The sequence below is a fragment of the Eumetopias jubatus genome, unplaced genomic scaffold (genome assembly GCF_037043125.1).
Source record: "Eumetopias jubatus isolate StellerSeaLion01/CBP00866 unplaced genomic scaffold, mEumJub1_p1.0 scaffold_6, whole genome shotgun sequence".
NCBI classification, from domain to species: Eukaryota; Metazoa; Chordata; class Mammalia; order Carnivora; family Otariidae; genus Eumetopias; species Eumetopias jubatus.
Genome location: NW_028274812.1, coordinates 62740354 through 62760413, shown reverse-complemented (window position 1 = coordinate 62760413; position 20060 = coordinate 62740354). Strand labels below are relative to the sequence as shown.

General features: G+C 35.5%; 1 protein-coding gene across 3 annotated transcripts in view; it reads right to left on the bottom strand.

Annotated features, from left to right (window-relative positions):
• The window catches only part of MMS22L (MMS22 like, DNA repair protein), a 129180-nt gene that overhangs the window by 71138 nt on the left and 37982 nt on the right, over positions 1 to 20060 (bottom strand). For all 3 annotated transcript variants that reach the window (XM_028104252.2, XM_028104256.2, XM_028104253.2), the window contains 3 exons: positions 17167 to 17286; positions 14991 to 15217; positions 12861 to 13364 (listed from right to left, as the gene is read on the bottom strand). In XM_028104252.2, coding sequence (XP_027960053.1) covers positions 12861 to 13364; positions 14991 to 15217; positions 17167 to 17286 — 851 coding nt within the window. The remainder of the gene's footprint in view (positions 1 to 12860; positions 13365 to 14990; positions 15218 to 17166; positions 17287 to 20060) is intronic.

Below are 20060 nucleotides of genomic sequence, written 5' to 3'. Positions count from 1 at the left end.
TAAATTTTGAAGCAGAGCAATTACTCGCCCTTCTCCACAAGGTAGATGGAGAAAGGTTAGGAACTGTTCTTTATAGTCCAGATGGTGGCAAAAGTAAATTCGTATCATAAAACAAAAATGTACTCTTGACATTTTCTAAGAAACACATCTTAAGGAAAATAACTTTAGAGTAATTACCAGAAGATGGTGAGGATAGCTAAGAATATTTAAAAACTATAATGAATCTACTTTTTCCACAATTTATAGTGCTGTCTCAGGTCTTATTAATCCAAAAAAAATTAAAGGGATAATTAAGAGATCAGTTTCTTTCCTTCCCTGACACATCACATCATTAAAAAACAGGTCTGGTAGCTTTTTGTACTACACTTATTGGATGTAAATGCTTAAATTATTACTTCCTCTGAGTACCTCCCTTTTATAACCTAAAGCCACAATGGCGTTTTTTTAGACTGGGTCCACTTACTGAAATCACAATTTCAGGTATTTTTACCCATTCCACAGTTGGAAAAGAGTTGACTTTTGCAAACCTATCACGAATGGGATTTACCAGTCTTCGATACATTTATTATGGCAGCATGTCTTTGGTTTAAGAACAGAGCACTGTGCGGTACCACAGAAGAGCCCAGTAGCAACGTCTTCCTACAAACTCACTGCCAAATTTCTTTGAAAGCTTCAAAGATCTGGGTGGTCTCATTACCTACAGTGAACTGTGGGGTTCAGACAAGGAACCACAGTGACATAAATAAGACTGGGGAAAGTAGCTTTCGCCTCACCCAACATCTTTTGATTTGTTACCATTTGCTAAAGAGAAATGTTCCAGTGCTTGGTACAGAAAATAATCAGGGCACTTCTATTCCCTAAACAACTGAGCTGATCCACTTTCAAAAGAATGAAATGTTTCCTTTGCAGAGTATATTTCTTTTGTCCTTGTGCTTTTATCCCAATATTCTTCATCACAGTTTCTGTTTCACAGTGTTACTTTCCCACTCCACCTTCCCTCATTTTCTAATTATGAGAGGTGGATTTACTGTTTCATCCCAGAAGAACAGATTTTTAGAACTCTACACTTTGAGAACTATGAATCAGAAAAGTCATAAAGCTCCATTCATCTACTTTTTGAAAGTAGAAATAACTTTGGGGAAAAAAAATCTAATATAAAGCTCTATTTACCCCTTACTTTTCTTTAAAATTTTTAAAGATTTTATTTATTTGAGAGAGAAAGCACTAGAGAGAGCTAGCGAGCATGAGTAGGGGGTCAGAGGGAGAGGGAGAGGGAGAAGCAGTCTCCCTGCTGAGCAGGGAGCACGACATGGGGCTTGATCCCAGAACCCCAGGATCATGACCTGAGATAAAGGCAGATATTAACCGACTGAGCCACCCCTCATTTTTCTTTAATTTTATAATTCTTGGTAATTGAAGTTAAATATTAAATCTGACCTAGACTGTAACTGGAGATTACAAGACAGAGCAAATACAAAAAATAGAAGACTAAGAAAGGTGGATAAGACTAAGAAGTCACGGAAACTTGGGGACCTTTTCTTTGCACCCAGCATTCTGAATTTCACACAGATGTGCTTTGCTATGAGTATTTTTTTATGTTGTGCTGGGGTCACTCAATAGGCCCTTTCAGCCAGGAATCTTCCATCCTGGGGAATTGTCTTAAATTATTTTCTTGATTATTTCCTCACTCCATTATTTCAGTTTCCTCTTCCAAATGCCTTGCTTCTGACTGAATCCAAATACAGATAATATCTACTTTTAGATTCAAAGTGTTCCTGTGGGCCTAGACTCAATGGAAAGTTCTCAAAATTTTCAAAAGGCCCACTTATACCACCTGTTTCCCTATTTCAGGGGGAGAACAGTTTGGTGATAACTACTGAATTGGCAAAATAAAATAATAAAAGTGGTCCCAAAATTTTAGCTACCGTAGACACAAATTTTATTTATTTAATTTATTTATTTTTCAATAAGACGAAAACCCTTTCAATTAACTGAGAAGAATGGACTCTTTTGACATCCCCCTGGAGGTCCCTTCTGCCCACTGGTGCTTAGGGAGCAATAAAAATGGAGGTGAAACACAGACTGCATTACATCCATAGCCTGGCTGCACAATTACCACTGTCTACTTTCAAGTGGATACTGACAAGAATTGTTAGATAAGCAAGTAAAAACAGGGGCCAAGTATAAATCATTATCAAATAATGCTGAATGACTAAAATAGTAAAATATGAAAACAAAAAAGGTGATGGTTTCCATAAACACTTACCCAAGTACCGTTCTCTCTATTCTCCCAGTCTTTCACGTAATAAATACATGAGTACATGCTGCCATACATGTGCATTTAAGTCATTTGCTGATATACCCCAAGTGCCTGTAATAATGTCTGCTACCATAGTGGGCACTCATAAACATTAGTTCGATTTCTTGAATAATTTGTTTAATGAGTATATATCCTCTGTTAAAAATAATTACAGCACAAGGTAGAAAGCACTAAAGGGTATTAGAGATAACATGTTAAGAAGTTCAAAGGGGAGAGAAATTATTCAAGCTTAGGGACACATGGAGAAGCATACATTTCAAGAGAAGCTTGCTGGAAAAGATAATACCATTCACACAAAAGGAAAAGGTAAATAAAACAAACATGTACTGGGAGATTATTATGGCCTATGTACTGAATAGGTGTAGCATCAAAGTCAGCGCTGTCCACTATAGTAGCCGCTAACTATGTATAGCCACTGAGGACTTGCTAGTGTGACCTCCTAGTGTGATGGAGGAGCTGAATTTTTCATATTATATTCACTGACTTAAATTGTCACATATAGTTAGTGTGTATGGACAGCAGAGATTTAAGCAAATGTTCACGGAAATCCTGTATTATTTTGCAAAGATGCAGCTGAAGTTTACAAAAGGTTAAGTAACTTCCTAAAATTTCCTAAGTTTGCACAGTTGGTAAGTGGAGGAGGGGTGATGTGAACTCAGGTTTACTGACTCTAAAACCCCTGCTTTTTACACTGTGCTGCAACAACAGTAGCAACTCTCAGACGCTACTAGGGCTTCCTTAAGAAGCAGAAAAGCACAGGGGCACCTGGCTGTCTCAGTTGGTAGAGCATACGACTCTTGATCTTACGGTCATGAATTCAAACCCCACACTGGGTGTAGAAGATCACTTAAATAAATATGTTTTTTTAAAAAGCAGCAGAAAAATACAACTTGTTGTTGTAGAACTGTCTTCTACTGCCTGGACTTCTGGCTTCTCCCATATATGATGTTCATGAATGATGCTCTCTGATTCCATCTGTAGTTCTGATCCACTTACTAATAACTTCTGAAGCCACGTTTCCCCTCCCCCAAATCCCTCTAAATAAATAATTTGTTTTTCTTTTCCTGTACTCTGCTACTCCACCTCAATGCATACTGTGACCAGCGCCAACCATTTCTGACTTCTGATCTTGACAATTCCTTTCATTCCCTGGATTTAACCCTTTCCTTATTGTTGTTTATCACCTCACTTCAGCTTATTCAGTCCTGAGATATGGCTCTGCTGTCCTACCATGTTCTGGCCTGAACCCTCAACCGGTTCTGACAGGAAAATATAAACAAAAGTAAGCAAGATTTGGCGATTTCTTCAGAATTAGTAGTTCCATCTGAATGAAGTAAAAGGGAATCACAAGAAAAAGCTGCAAACACAGAAAAGCCAGCCTGTGGAAGACTTTGAAGACCATGATAAGGAATGTGAAGTGTTCTGTGTTCATCAGGATATCAGTGTCACTAACGGTGTTAAAACACAGAATAATGTAAGTAGACTTTTCTCTGAGAAGATAAATGTGGAAGAGAATAGGAGACGAGCACAAGCAACATAAAGACAAAAAATAAATACGACTTAATTAAAATTAAAAAAAATTTATGCTGCAAAGGACATCATCAAGAATGAGAGAAAATATTTGTAAACCATATATCTGATGAAGGGCTTGTATGTAGAACATATAAAGAATTCTTTACAATTCACTAACAAAAAGACAACCTAATTTAAAAATGGGCAGAGGATCCAAATAGATATTTCTCCAAAGAAGACAAACTAGTCAAAAGGCACATGAAAAATACATAATCAACATCATTAGCCACCAGAAACGCAAATCAAAACCCCAATGAGATCCTACCTCACATCCACTATGATCACTTTGATCAGAAAGACACTTAGCAACAAGTGTTGGTGCAGATGTGGAGAAATTTCAATCCTTAAACCCTATAGGAGGGAATGTAAAATGGTACACTGGAAAACAGTTCAGTATTTCCTCAAATGAGTTACCATATTACCCAGTAATTTTACTCCTAAGTTCATACCCAAGAGAAATAAAAACATGTCCACACAAAAACTTGTATAGGAGTATTCATAGCAACATTGTCAATAAAAACCAAAAAGTGGGAACAACCCAATGTCCATCAACAGATGAATGGATAAATAAATGTAGATACAATGGATTATTTGGCAATAAAAGGGAATAAGGTACTGATACATGTGACAATATGGATATACATTAAAATCATTATTCTAAGTGAAAGAAACTAGTCACAAAGATTATGTGTTGGATGGTTCCATTTATATGAAAGGTCCAGAATAAGCAAATCTCTAGAGACGTACAGATTAATGGTTGCTAGGGATGGGGGTTGGGTAGGGGAAAATGGGGAGTTACTGCTACTGGGTATAGTGCTTCCTTTTGAGGTGACAAATTGTTCTAAAACTGTGGTAATGACTATACAACTCTATGAATATACTAAAACCATTAACTTTTTTATCAGAAGATTTTATTTATTTATTTGACAGAGAGAGACACCGGGAAAGAAGGAACACAAGCAGGGAGAGTGGGAGAGGGAGAAGCAGGCTTCCTGCTGAGCAAAGAGCCTGATGCAGGGCTCGATCCCAGGACCCTGAGATCATGACCCGAGCCGAAGGCAGACGCCCAATGACTGAGCCACCCAGGCCCTAAAACCATTAATTGTATGGTATGCGAATTATATCTTAATAAAGCTGGCCAATACGTGAATTATATGATAAGTAATATATCTCAATAAAGTTGTTTAAAAAAAAAGATGGTCTGAAGAGGGAAGGCGCCAGAGGCAGGGAGAGTAGGCAAAATTTAATAATGGTCTAAAAATGTAGGAAATGGTAGTGGGAATAAAGAAGGAATGATATAAAAGAGATCTAAAGAAAACATTAAAAAAATTCAATCAACCGGGTATACAGAGAAAAGAAAGACATACTTATATATTACATTTCTATCTTAAAAAATTACTTTCCTTTTTCTACAGCAGATTCTTAGCATCTCAGATTTACAGGATCACAATTTCCAACAGCTCTAGAATTGTGAGACAATGTTTGTGTTCCCTATTATCTGGACTTTGTTTTTAAAATGATCTGATTCATTCACACATTCAAAAGCATTTACTGAATGGCCACTATGTTCAAGGTACAATATTAGGAATGAGTTAAGAACTATCCAAGATAAGTGTACACACACACACACACACACACACACACACACACACACACACACACACACACACGTTGCCAGGCTTAAAGTATAGCACAAAGAAATGATTATGGGTTCTTTTGAAAATAATAGTAATGACAATAATAGCAACTTCTAACATTTATTGAACACTTAATGATATGCCAGCCACTGTGCCAACAACTTTATATAATTATTGCATTTAATCCTCAAAAAAACCTAGTACAGTATGTGCTATTACTCTCATTCTACTAATAAAGCTGACATTTGGACACATAAGTTTTCCCTTAAAATATTTCAAAATTATTTTATACTTATGTAAGGAGAATTCATGTGTATGTAATAGAACTAGTTGGAAACTAAATGAGCCAAATATTAATTCCTATATATGAAAAGTTAGGTAGATAACCTCTGTTTTTAGAAAAATACAAAAAAAGTGCACAAACATTTCCAAGTTAATAAAGTGAGTAGTTTATGTAACTGCATGAACTTATAAAATATGTAATATGGAAAGCCTATAGTAAACATATATGTTTTGCAAAATTCAAGCCTAGGAAATAATAAATAAGATCAAAATAATAATTCATAGTATACATGTAAAATCTCAGTTGAAAGAGAAATAAAATATTTAATAACAGAAAGAAATCTTTAACATTTTATATATTCTCAAAATACACTACTTTCCCTTAGAAGTGCTTATGTTTTCTCTGAAGCAACCAAAACTGGTAGATGGATCACTTTTATTTTATTATTATTTTTTTAAGATTTTATTTATTTGACAGAGAGAGACACAGCGAGAGAGGGAGCACAAGCAGGGGGAGTGGGAGAAGGAGAAAAGCAGGCTTCCTGCTGAGCAGAGAACCCAGTGTGGGGCTCGATCCCAGGACCCTGGGATCATGACCTCAGCCGAAGGCAGACGCTTAACGACTGAGCCACCCAGGCACTCCCGATGGATCACTTTTAGTGAGCAACATAACTATTTGATTTCTCAAATAAAAACTGGAAATACAGTTTTCCATGAAACATACTCATGTGCTCCCTCTCCCAAATTATTAGAACACTGCCAAAAATTTGCATCAAATCAAATCGCATCAAATCATATATACAAGTTGTAACCTATTCATATTAACAGAACACCCAATCACAAAAGGAGGAAAAGGTGTGCATGCTATCAAAAGCATCCTTTCTATTTTTCCTGAAAAACCATGTAAAGTTTTTGGCCTATAGCAGTCCCTCACGAGAACACTTCCTCTCATACTACCCCCTTCTCTATCTAGAAAACCCTCAATTCTCTCACTGAAGATTTAAAAAAAATTTCGTTTAGTATAAATGATAACTACACTAATAAAAGTTAAAATAACTAGAACTATTCAGCAAGAATATTTGAGGGGAATAATAAACACAGTTCCATGCATGTGCATGCACACACACACACCCCCATCCCAAATGTTAAAACTGACATATAATAAATGGATGAACATCTAGGCTCATTGGAAAAGAAAAGGAATTTAAAAATACGTGTATTTTCAAAATGTATTTTGAAGTCAGGAAAAAGGAGTCTTAATCTTTTAAGGAGTTGTACTTCAGCACATAGAATATCAAAAAGAAGCCAATCATTCCTCCTGAATTATTTCATAGTCTCAATATTTAACATTTTAGGCAAGTTTTCAACTGCCTTTTAGACTCCTTTTGAAACCAGGCTCTTGTTTAATACAAAATAGGATGTCAGTTGATCAATATCCATTTGGCTTAAATTCATAAGTCCACAACCTCCCTTAAGTGGTAGAACAAACAGGTACAAAGCCTGAAAATTTATTGTTTCTTTTTAAACTCCAAATGATATTTGAAGATGCCAAAAGGCATTTTGAAATCACTCACCCTTACTTCAGTAAAAATGAAAAAGGGGGATGGGAGGAGGGAGAATCTCATGAGGCCTTGTATGTCAAGTTTTTGCCCAGAGCTAATTTTCATAGCTGTGTTATAAAACCCTGAAAATGGAGGTTTATAATGGAAATGCTGACAGACCCTTAACTATAGCAGCATGAATGGATATAATTAAAGAAAAGCTTTTGGCTACACCTAACTCCACAAATGAAAGCTGCCATTTTTATATTAACCTCCAATAACAGCAAGTGAGAACTAGAAATGTGATTCCAGAAAGGTAATGTGAAATGCTAAAGATGACTGCTAAAACTGTTTGACATTCAAAGTTTTAAACATGGAGGCATTTAGTTAACATAACCAAGTCAGTATTTTCATAATGCTACTTAATCAGCAATAAAGAATGCTCTGGTGAGCCATCAGCTCTAGTTAGCAGAAAGTGGCATATGAAGTTATTATTTCTTAACAGCCTAGGGGGAGCTGCTTCTCCCTTTAATCAGTGATCTTAGTTCCTTCCTACCTATAATTTCTCTGTCATACAGTTATAAAACTATTATCCAGTTCAACAGACACACTCACACATTTATGCAAGGACTGGTACCTTATTCCCACCTGAATTTGAACACAGAAGAGATTGCTAAGGTAAAGTATTTCATTCTTTTTCTTGTCAGGGATGCAGCCAGGAATAAATATCATCAATCTATGTAACCCATCTTCCTTATCTAAACCAAAATTCAAAGAATTTAGCTTTGTTCTTAAAAGGGGGAGGGGGGAGGAAGCCTATTCTTTAGTCTTTATCAACTACCCAAAATGTTTTTGGACTTTTTAATAACAATAAAAGTAATAGTAGTATTATAGCATACCTAAGAGGATCCTATGAAAAGATCCTCAAAGAAGTTCCAGATTTGGGGTTAAGAAATTAGGAACACATCTCTATGATCAAATATCGAAAGGACTTTTTTTCGTGTTTCCCCTCTCTGCTTTCCTTCCTTCTTTCTTTTTAAGGTAACAATCCTGAATGATCTCTGGGGTTCTCCCCCAAAAGATCCCAAACTAACAGCCCATATGTCTTGAGAGTATCTGCCTTGGAAGCCCCAAGACTGATGAAATAAAACAAAACCGTCCAAGTCTCAGTCCCTCTTATTATATATTGTAATCAGTCTCATTGAAAAACTGTGTGAAAATTACTATGCAAGCTTCAGAAATTTAAGAGATGGTAGTGCCTACATGAGGATAGCATTAATGAAGACCCCCCACACTACTGCACCATTCTTATTCACACACTGACCTCATACTTCTGTTAAAAATGCTCTATAAGGGACGCCTGGGTGGCTCAGTCGGTTAAACGTCTGCCTTCATCTCAGGTCATGATCCTAGCGTCCTGGGATTGAGTCCCAAATCAGTCTCCTTGCTTAGCAGGAAGCCTGCTGCTCCCTCTGCTTGTGCTTTCTCTAATAAATAAATAAAATCTTAAAAAAAAAAGCTCTATAATTATGGCAACAGAAATGATACATGATTAGACATTCACTTATAGCAACTGTTTTTAAACATAGTTGAGCAGTATAAAACAAAACTAAAACTAACCATTTGTGCAAGGAATTAAATGTTATCAACATAAACATTTGTGTCCTTTCTCCCCCCACAGCTTAGTCCTACATATCAATAACACACTCCTTGCCCCTGCTCCAGATGACAGCAAACTACAAACCCATATGAAATCTAGTTAAAAGAAATTTCCAATATAAATGTCAACTTGCTTTTACCTTATATAATCGATAATCTTAATATGCCCTCTTGATTCCTACCTCTGTACTTCTGATTAGTGATGCCCATGATTAACAGAGATGTGTTATGATTTACAAGATAGTTGCAAGCAGAATTTTTCCAACATTTTGAAATAGCTTTGGCTTTAATGCTGAAGGACTTTTACTAAATTGAATTTAAAGAACAAAAGTTTATTTTTATTACAAGAAGCGAAATTTAGATGATTGAAATAATGCTAATAAATCAAAGATAAATTACTGTAAATAAAACATGACTTGTCTCCACACCTCTTTGTGATTCATTTTTTCCAACTCATGACTTATTAAAAAAAATGCTAACTTGTAAAATAAAAAAGTAATCAGAAAGCAACTACCCTTTGTTTTTAGTAGCAAAAATAAAGAGTAAAAGCACACAGAAGTATATGAATAGGGGTAATACTTTCTGGTTAACAAACAGTTTGCAGATGTCATTCATTTAATTGCCTGTTGATTTATAAAAAATATAGTGGTATGGTTAGTTTCTGTTTAGTTATTTGTAAACTATTTCAAAAATAGCGTAAGGTAGCTCTGGTTGGTTAGAACCTGAGTGGTGATACTGAAACTTATATTAGTAAGTCATAAAAAGTCTCCATGTTTCCAGTTCTTCATCTCTAAACAGGTATGACAAGGTAGGCAAAAAAGTAAATGAGACAGTATTAGTAAACTCTAAGTCTTTTAAGAATACAAGAGTTATTCTTGTGTTTCTAGTTATCATTTTTGAAGAATGACCAAAACAGTTTTAGGTAGGACCTTAAGGATAAAAAGAAGTTAGTAAATGAATAGGGAAAAAAAAAAATTCTTACTCTATTACTTTTATTTCCATTTTTAAAGCCTCTCCAACTTTCAAAATAAGTCCTATTCTCCTATTACCATGTTTCCATGGACATTTTTAACAAATTTCTGCATTTAATTTCTTACCTGAGAATGTATATTTTCTAAATATACTCCATACACTAATCTAAACATGAGAAAGGAGGCTTTCTCATATACTATTAGGGAGAGTAAAAACTGGCACAAAAATTTTTTTTGGTAGGAAATCTGGTAATATCTATCCATATTCAAATGCACATACACCAACTCATTTTTAGAAATTAAAGATACACTTCTAAAGCACACAGAGAAGGCACATATGAAGATGTTAAGTAAAACTGTGTTTACAATAACAAAATGGTAAATAATATAAATTCCCATTATTAGGGTATTGGTTAAATAAGGTTTGGTACAAGCATATAATGAAATGCTAAGTAGCCATTAAAAGGAATTAGATAGGTTCCCATATACTAACATGGAAAGCTGCCTAGGAAATATTAAGTGAAAAAAAGAAATTACAGAACAAAAATCATCCATTTTGTTGTTTTCAGCCTATATATGAGAAAAAAATCTGGAAGATTCTATGAGAAATCATTGTACTTCTGTGGACTAAAACTAAAGCAATGTTTTTCTTTTTAAAGATTTATTTATTTTTGAGAGAGAGAGGGAAAGAGAGAGAAAGTGTTCACACACAGGTGCACACGCGTTGGGGTAGGGGCAGAGAGAGGGAGAGAGACTCTCAGACCCCCTGCTGTGCACCCATCTGGACTGGGGCTTGGTCCCAGGACCCATGAGATAATGACCCGAGCCAAAATTGTGAGCCAGATGCTTAACTGACTGAGCCACCCTGGCACCCCTAAAGCAATGTTTTCAACCTCAGCACCAAAGAGATTGGACCAGATAATTCTTTGTGTGTAGGCTGTCCTGTACATTGTAAGATGTTTAGCAGTAGATGCCAGTAGCACTCCCTGACCAAGCTGTTAGATCAAAAACTTCTCCATACACTGCCAAATGTCCCCTGGGAGAGAAACTCATCCCTAGTTGAGAACCACTGAACTAGAGAATAAAGGAGTAAAGGTGGGGAAAGGAACTTCTACTTACCACCTTATACCTTATTTGTAAATTTTAACCATGAAAATATATAGCACTTGCAATTAAATAAAACAAAACCCTAGGTAAGAAGCAATAAAATCATTAAGGTGTTTGAAAGGAAATGTGCATTTTCAATGGAATAGGCAGAAAAATATATGGATTCTGCCACTTTGTTTCCATGACTAACTCTTCCCATGATGCCCACAATCCCAGCTTCATCATTTTCTACCCCTTTGCCCATAAATCTTGGGGGCTGTAGCTCCTTATTACCAGCATTGTTTAGACTAGGTCCCTCCTTCCTTCTTGTTTTGTATATTCAGATAAATATAAATAAACAAACAAAAAATGGTTCCAGAATATGGAAATTTCTAATTTTGCCCAAGAAACATGGAGGAATACTATTATCATTTATTTAAAAATGAAATGAATTTAGCACTTGGGAAAATATAATATCTGCTAATAAACTCTACTAGACCAAAAACAAATGTGGTTCACAGAGAAGATCCAGAATCTGGAGAAGTTTCTTCTAATGATGTTGGTTATTCATTTACTTATCTATCTATCTATCCATTTACCCCAAAATTTGAGATCTTTAAAATTCTTGCTTTTATATAGCTCACACTGGGGGATAAAGGGATGATTATCTGATCAAGAACTTTGGCTAAACCTTTATTTTTTATTTTATTTTGTTATATTTATTTTTTTGGCTAAATCTTTAGAACTTAAACTGATGGGGAGCAGGCAAATATTAAAAACGACACAATATCTAATGAGGAGCGAAAACCTACAGATTAATCAGTATGAATGCACAGCCCAACATAAAGCAAATTAAGTAAATTAGTAATAATTAAAATTAGTAATGGATAAATTCCCCAAATTTGAAAAATTTGTCAAGCTTACTACCTTTGATAACCAGATACTACTTTTTTGTAAAGTATTAAGGAAGAGGGAAGCAGTCTCTTCATTAACTTTAGACATGGTTTCAAAAAAATCCTATTTCCACACATAACTTTTACACAACTTTACAGTGATAGTGACTAACTACACTGAGTGGTAGTATCTAACTTCTTAAGAACATGTACTTCAAAGATAAAACTTACGTGAAAGGGGCCTTAAAAGCCATGAATATCATAACCACTATTGTTATCCCTTATTACTTGGGTCTGAGTATATCTGCACATCAGCATAATTAAATGGATCTAAAAACATTAGGTTTTATATGGGTGATTGGTGTTATAAATAGAACAATCTTATTTTCCTCTCAGAATAAACTGTTTCAGCTGGAAGTATTTCAGGCAGTTGAGGCTACAACTATGCAGCAAAATAATTTAAAGAAACTTACTTTTTTAAAAATGGTACAGTGTGGTCAAAATCTCCTTAAGCGCACAAAATGCGTATGTTTCAGTAAAAGCCACCTCAGATTTGAGCTCCTGGTCTTGCTTTAGAATATCTGAAACATTCCTCTGGATAATACCATTTTAGGAGAGGTAGGAAGGGAAGGCAGGGTGAAGAGGCATTGTGCTGGGACTGCACTGGAGGTGCTCTGCATTTAGTTTTATTTGTTTGCACATAAGCTTTCTTTTTAAAGAACTACTGTTGGAAAGAATAGTTTGAAAAGTACTGATTTATGCCATTGTAGCAGTAAAACCAACTCCTCTCTCTTCATTTGGATTTCATGAGTATGTCAAAAGGAAAACTTTAATATAGAATCAACATAGGTCATGACATAAAACAAATCAATGAATTAGTATATTATTGGAAAACATACCTGATTCTGGCCAGAACAGCTTGTAGAAAGCTCAGTACTGTCCTAAGTTCAGATTCTTGACAAGCTCGCAGAAGCATACTAAATCCATCATTAAGCAGTTTTTCATGTGAAGGATACAAGCAATGGCTAGTCTCAAACACTTCTTGAACACCATCAATATAGATGGAAAGAAGTGTCCAGAGAGTCTGTCTTTGTCCCATTTCATCATTCTTAGATACCAAGAATTCCTTTGCTTTCTCTCGGAAAGCACCTGAACATTTCTCAGCCAGAACACCAATGTCCAGATTTTTCTGGGTATACATCAAGAGGAAGGCCACTTGACCCTTCCAAATGATGGAAGATGTTACCAAGGAAGGCTTGAGGAAATTTAGGAGGTCTAAGACATGACTTGCTACATCTTCCACCTCTGCGACATCTGCTAACAGTAGAAAAAGGTTGAAGAAGTTCTGAAGACCAACTTCTGTGAGTTCTTCCATTCTTTTTTGATGGAATTTAGAATATATTCTGCAAAACATAAAAAAAATACTTGTATAAAATTTTCATTTACAAATATCAATCTTTTAGAATAACATTTCACTCAATACTCATGACAATTTCATTACTTTAAGTTTAGCTAATTTTTCTTATGATGCTACCATGTCACTTTTTCTACTTTGAAAACAGACTCACAGAATGCCCATACCTTCAAATTTCTCAGTGATGTAGCAACCACCTATGATTAAATAAAAGGACTGAGTGGTCTTCCCCAAAGGACAGAAATGTTCTTCTCATACAGTACGTGGCTTATCCTATTATTTTAGAACTCTTAATCACCTTTCTTTTTTAATTTTTATTGACAAATAAAGAATATATACTCCCTTCAGTACAATTTGATGTGCTTTAAAGAAATCTTAACAGGGCAATTTTATACAATTTTCCTTAAACTCTTTCTACCCCTCACAAAGACCGGCTCTTGCAATAATTATACCTAAGACAATTCAAAATGCTGGAAAAAATTATTTTTACCTATTCATAAAGAAAAATGGTTAGTGTTTACATGTCCAAGACTAACCATTTAAAAATCTCTTGGGTTAATATAACTTAATAGTTGACGTACTTTTCTCTCACCAATTAAGGGATCAGAATTGGAATAAATAGAACTGTTACTGAATATATTCCAGTGATTTGTTTTAGATAAAGTTCTGAGTCTCAGGTCTTCCACAAAATGATTTAAGATTCAAAAACAAACTGGCAGACGGGACCAAAGAAAAAACTGTTTGAGCTGCATAATTTTGGAGGTTTAGCAAAGAAGCTACCATTAAAAAAAAGTATACTCTAAAAACAGTCCTACTGTTATCACTATAACCTTGCAAGCAGTATATGGGAATCAAATAGGAACTTCATTTAGTGATTCTTGAGAAGTCCCTACCTAGAATATGAAGGTATTCTTACTCTGATGCAAGAGCTCCCATCACATAAGCAAGTGGTACAAAGATGGCTAGAAAAAGGGCTAATGAAGTAGAAAAAGGGAAGACAAAACGCATACCCACATAACAAGCAAAACTCTGAAAAAAAAAAAAAAAAGTGAACAGATGAATATGACCAGAAGTTTATTTTACTACGCCAGAAATGAAAACTGGGCATACTCCCCAAATGAGAACAATCAAGTTATTTTGTCCTATTATCCTCTGTTTAGTTTTCATTCAAGGGAGCAGGGCCTATGGGACTGCTAGACTCAAAGAACACCAAGTTTTATAGGTTGACTCCATTACCTGCCAATGTATGATTTGCAGATGTTTTCTATTTCTATAACTTTGAATACACTTTATGCATTGAATTTATATAACAACATTACAATTAATTTTGGCAAGAAAAACATTCTCTAATAGCCCTGACTTTAATAATGGAATTTCAATCTTCAGGACAGATGAGATAAACTAAAATCCTCTACAAGTTATAGATATTAAATTTGTTCCTGTTACAAATTGGCAGGATCAAAAGGCTACATGTTTTGTTGTCCTGTATACACTAAGGAATACATTTTAAATGTATAAACCACAAAGACTTCCAAGCACAACTAAAAAAAATACAAACAGTAAGTACTGCTTCTCTACAGTGAACATTCATGACAAAGAAAGATATGGCACATACCTTCCTTTGATTTGTTTCCAAGGATGAGGGCCATTGTTCTTCATTGCTTTCTTAACAACTTTTGCCAAAATGCAAAGGAAAATGGTGTAACTACTGCTGGATTTATAAAGGTCATTATCTTGTTTATCGCAACAGCAGGCCTTCACCATTTCTAGCATTGACAAGGGTGACTTAATGATATATGTAAGGCCTTTCAAAGGAAGCCAAGAGATGCTGAAAGGACTATTCTAAAAGCAAATAAATAAATAAATAAATAAGTAAACAAACAAATAAATAAAAAGTATTAAGTCTGAGTAAATAAGAATTTTTTAATCTCTTCTATTCTTTAAGTTTCCCAGCGTTTATGTCATACCGTTTATTTTTATATTAGGTCATTTGTTGTGTAGAACTTTCTCCAATCTGGATTTAGCTGCTTCTATCTCCCTAGTGTCATGTAATGTACTCTTTTATCCCCTCTTTTCTGTAAATTGGTAGCTGTATCTAGAGGACTGATCAGATTCATGCAAGTGGAGGTTTTTGGGAAGAATCTTCCATTGATGGTACTGGGCACTTCCTATTGTAATTTAGGAAAGAGAGACGTAAGTTGTGTCATTCCTTTTGTAATGTTAAGACCGGGTGTGTTGTCAACCTGACCCATTCATCTGAGCCATCCCCACCAGACTTTCATTCAACAGTTTTAGCAGCCACTGATGATCACTGCCCAGATACCTTACTTCATCACGCGTACAAACAGTAATTTTCTATCATTACTTCTCAATTAGCTCCTTAGAAATTTGGTTACTCTAAAATATAGTTTATATTTTCCCTTATTTACAGTTTTCAGAATGATGAGGTTTTTTTTTTCCAGAATGAGGGGTTTTTTTTTTTTTCAGAGTAGTAACTTTTCTAAAGGCATCATACACTCAAGGATTTAAATGTATTTGATGAGTTTTAATCCACAGCAGTCATTATTCTTTCTTATGCTCAAATCTACCCAGCATGAGGGCAACAGGAGCTCCTTCAAGTTGGCTCCTGTGTCCTTTTGACAGGACTCCATCTTACTTTGATAATCCCTGCTTTCAAATATGACAAGACACTAGAGACTCTTATTATACATGTTACCTCAGACCTAGAATGGGTCATTTCTCTAATCAGCCTGAAATTATGCTTCAAAGAAAAGTATTTTTCTCATTTTTCATAAGCTCCATTACGTATAAACCCAAACTAGTAATTTACTTGTAAACTCCCATTTCCATTTTCTATCTTGACTGAGGGGTTCACTATTTACCCAGAAACCCGAACATTCCAAATTTTCTCTTCTCACACATAAAAGGTAATTAATGCTATAAATCTACCTTTAAAATTTTTATTTTCCTAATTTATCCTCTCCTTTCTAAACCCTATTTTACTCACTCACCACATTATTAGCATGTATTTTTACACTGGACTACTAACTGGCACCCAATTCATTTATACCATTTTCAGAAGAAAACCTTCTCACACACATATCTAATATGTCATGTCCTTGGTATCCTATGTCTCCAGAATAAATCACAACTCCACATGCCCATAATCTTGCCACTGACTACCTTGTCTACCTACTTTCCCTATCTGCTGTCTCTCTCTACAGTTATCTCAAACCTATCATTCAGAACTATTTATTTAACACAGTAGGAAAAGATCATGTTTTTATGTGTTCATACATTTGTTCATAATATTCCTTTTGCCTGAATGCTCTTTTCTTCTGTACTTGTAAACTCCATGCATTCCTCAGTTAAAAAATTACAACGTCCTAAAGTCTTCCACAAGTCTATACACTGGTCAGATACTCTGTCCTTTGGCATTCCACAGTACTGTAACTTTTTCCCCCACAATGTATGTGTATCTGCCCACTAGCCTATAAGCAACTCAAATGCCAAGAGTATGGCTCATTCGGGATAGTATTAACTGTTCAATGTGTTGCAAGCAATCAGTAATTGTTAGAAAATATGAATAAATGAGGATTAAAAAAATATCTTTCGGGTACAATTTTGGCTACTTTGCCTACTCTCACTCTTAAGAGAAAAGGAACGCAAATGCTCATTCCCTTATGTCAATGCTCTATAGATAGCTATTCTTAATTAAACCATAGAAACATTCCTCATATATGTACAAATTCTTCAAATTCCTGGAACAAATTCATATTCTATTTACTTACCAGGTTCTTACTATAATATTCCCAAAGAATGGTGACGATTGCAATGTTTGGCTCCCAGAAATCACAAAGTGTCAAACAACAGTGAAGATGCATTCGTAATTGTTCTTCAAGTATACCATCCTAAAAAATAAACTGAAATTGTGGGAAAGTAAATGGGCTCTGGAAACATGAATATTATTACTTGATACTGCACTTTTTTATAACCTGCTTCTAAAAGAATATGAATATATATCACCAAATCATACCCACTCTCATCTTCAGACCAGAAGTTCTAAATCAGCGTAAGGTATACTTCTAAAAATTTGCTTTAGAGACTACTCACATACTCAGATAATAGGAATTACATAACTCAACATGATTTTTAACACAATTATTTAAAGGTTACAATAGTTGTGGGGTGCCTGGCTGGCCTAGTCAGAAAAGCATGCAACTCTTGATCTCGGAGTCATAAGTTTGAGCCCTGTGTCAGGTGTAGAGATTACTTAAAAAAAAAAAACAAAAAAAAAAAACAAAAAAAACTTAAAAAAATTACATAATTGTTTCATAACTGAATGGTGTAAGAAACCCAGAGAATGTAAAAGAAACCCAAACTAGAATGAAGTAGCAAAAATGAACTAATAATTAAAATGTACACAAATCCAGAGGACTTGGTCATCCTTAAGTACGAGGTCAAATTCTTTGTAGGAATAGGAGAGACTCAGATTAGCAGAGTACATGCATTTTAACCTCTTAGGAAATGGCAATAGGAGTAAGAAGTGAAAAAAATGCAGTCAGTAATCAAACTTCTGTGGTGAAATAATCATGCATGTTTGTTTAAAAGTCACACCACCGAGGGGCACCTGGGTGGCTCAATTGTTTGGCGTCTGCCTTCGGCTCAGGTCATGGTCCCGGGGTCCTGGGATCGAGCCCCTCATCAGGCTTCCTGCTCAGCGGGAAGCCTGTTTCTCCTTCTCCCGCTCCCCCCTGCTTGTGTTCCTGCTCTCGCTGTGTCTCTCTGTCAAATAAATGAATAAAATCTTAAAAAAATAAATAAATAAAAGTCGCACCACTGACTCACTCAACAATTACTTATTTAAAGCTTACTATATGTGCTATGGTGAGCACTGGGAATTGTGCAAGACTGTTGAATCACAGATCTGTACCTCTGAAACGAATAATGCAATATATGTTAAGAAAAAAAAAGATGATAGCAGGAGGGGAAGAATGAAGGGGGGAAATTGGAGGGGGAGACGAACCATGAGAGATGATGGACTCTGAAAAACAAACTGAGGGTTCTAGAGGGGAGGGGTTGGGGGGATGGGTTAGCCTGGTGATGGGTATTAGAGAGGGCACGTTCTACATGGAGCACTGGGTGTTAGGCACAAACAATGAATCATGGAACATTACATCAAAAATTAATGATGTAATGCATGGTGATTAACATAACAGTAAAAAATTAAAAAAAAAAAAATAAAGCTTACTATATAAACCAGGCACTATTCTAAGGTATTAGGCACAGAGCAAAGGATAAGTCAGACATGGTACAAGCACTAATCATAGCAGGGTAACATGGCAGTTAGTGGTAGAGGATGTGGATTATTAGTATATCAGAAGCTGTGAATGAAAAGACCTTTTTGAGAGTTGGCTGATAGAATGAAAAAGAGCCAACCATTAAAGGCCTGAACAAAAACACTCATGGCAGAGAAGACACATGGAAATTAGCAGTAAGCTTGGTATTACAGGATTAAGTCAGAGATATCCATGGACCATGTTTCCTTTGAGGCTTTGGTAGTCTTGATATGAAGTATGGGTTTTATTTTACATATGCCGGGAAACCACTAGAAGACTGTAAGCACAGGAGTAACGTGATTGTTTCAAAAATACTGCTCTTGATCATGTATGGAGAATGAATTCATTAAGAATAGAAGCAGGAAGACTGGTTAGAAAGTAAATAGTGACACTTGCAATATAACAGAAAAACAGACTGTGAGTTCAAATACAAAGCAGACATGTTGGGAGATTTGAAGGTGCGTGGTTATATAGTAAGCTTTAAATAACTGCTGAATAACTGGGGTTGAGTGGTGTGTCACTTTTTAACAAAAATGCATGGTTACTCCATCATAGAAAATTAAAGTGTCTACTTTTTTTACTTCTACTTCTGTCTCCTCCTGCCACCTCAAAGTTTAGAAGACAGTTATGTGAAACTGTAAGACTAAGATAAGCACACAACTTTAAAGATATATTTAGAAACAGAGGCAATGGGATTTTTTTGATGAGTTATATGAAGGTATGAAGGTAAGAGAGCAATTAACAATTACGGAGAACTCCCAGGTTTTGGCTTAAGAAAATGAGTTGATGGTACCATTTCTTGAGATGGCAAAGGCTAGGGAAGGAACAGATGGGAGAGTGCACAAGGGCAACCAAATGGAGATATTATGTAGATAATGTGATATACAGGCCTAGAGCTCAAGGGAAAAACCAGAGCTGTTGATAGTCATTCAGATCTTACTTTCATATTGATGGTTTTTAGAGCTAAGAGGCTAGATAAGATCACCCAAGGAAGGAGTATACATGGAAATGAGTAAAGGATCCAGAACTGTAAGCCCTTTGCTATTCCAACATTTAGGTATCGAAAGGAGAGGAATTATCAGCCAATGAAGTAGGAAGGGAACCAGATATCATGGAAACCAAAAGAAATATTTTAGAAAAGGGAAGTTGTCAACAAGGTTGAATGCTGAGAGGTTAAAATGAGAAGAAGAAAGAATTTTTGGATTTGACAACGCAGAAGTTACTGATGGCCTTTGACGAGTAGTTTCAGGGATGGCACAGACAGAAGCTTAACTATGGCAGGCCGAGAATATAATATAGGAGGTGAGGAAATAGAGATATTTAAGTTAAGATATATAAAGTCCTTG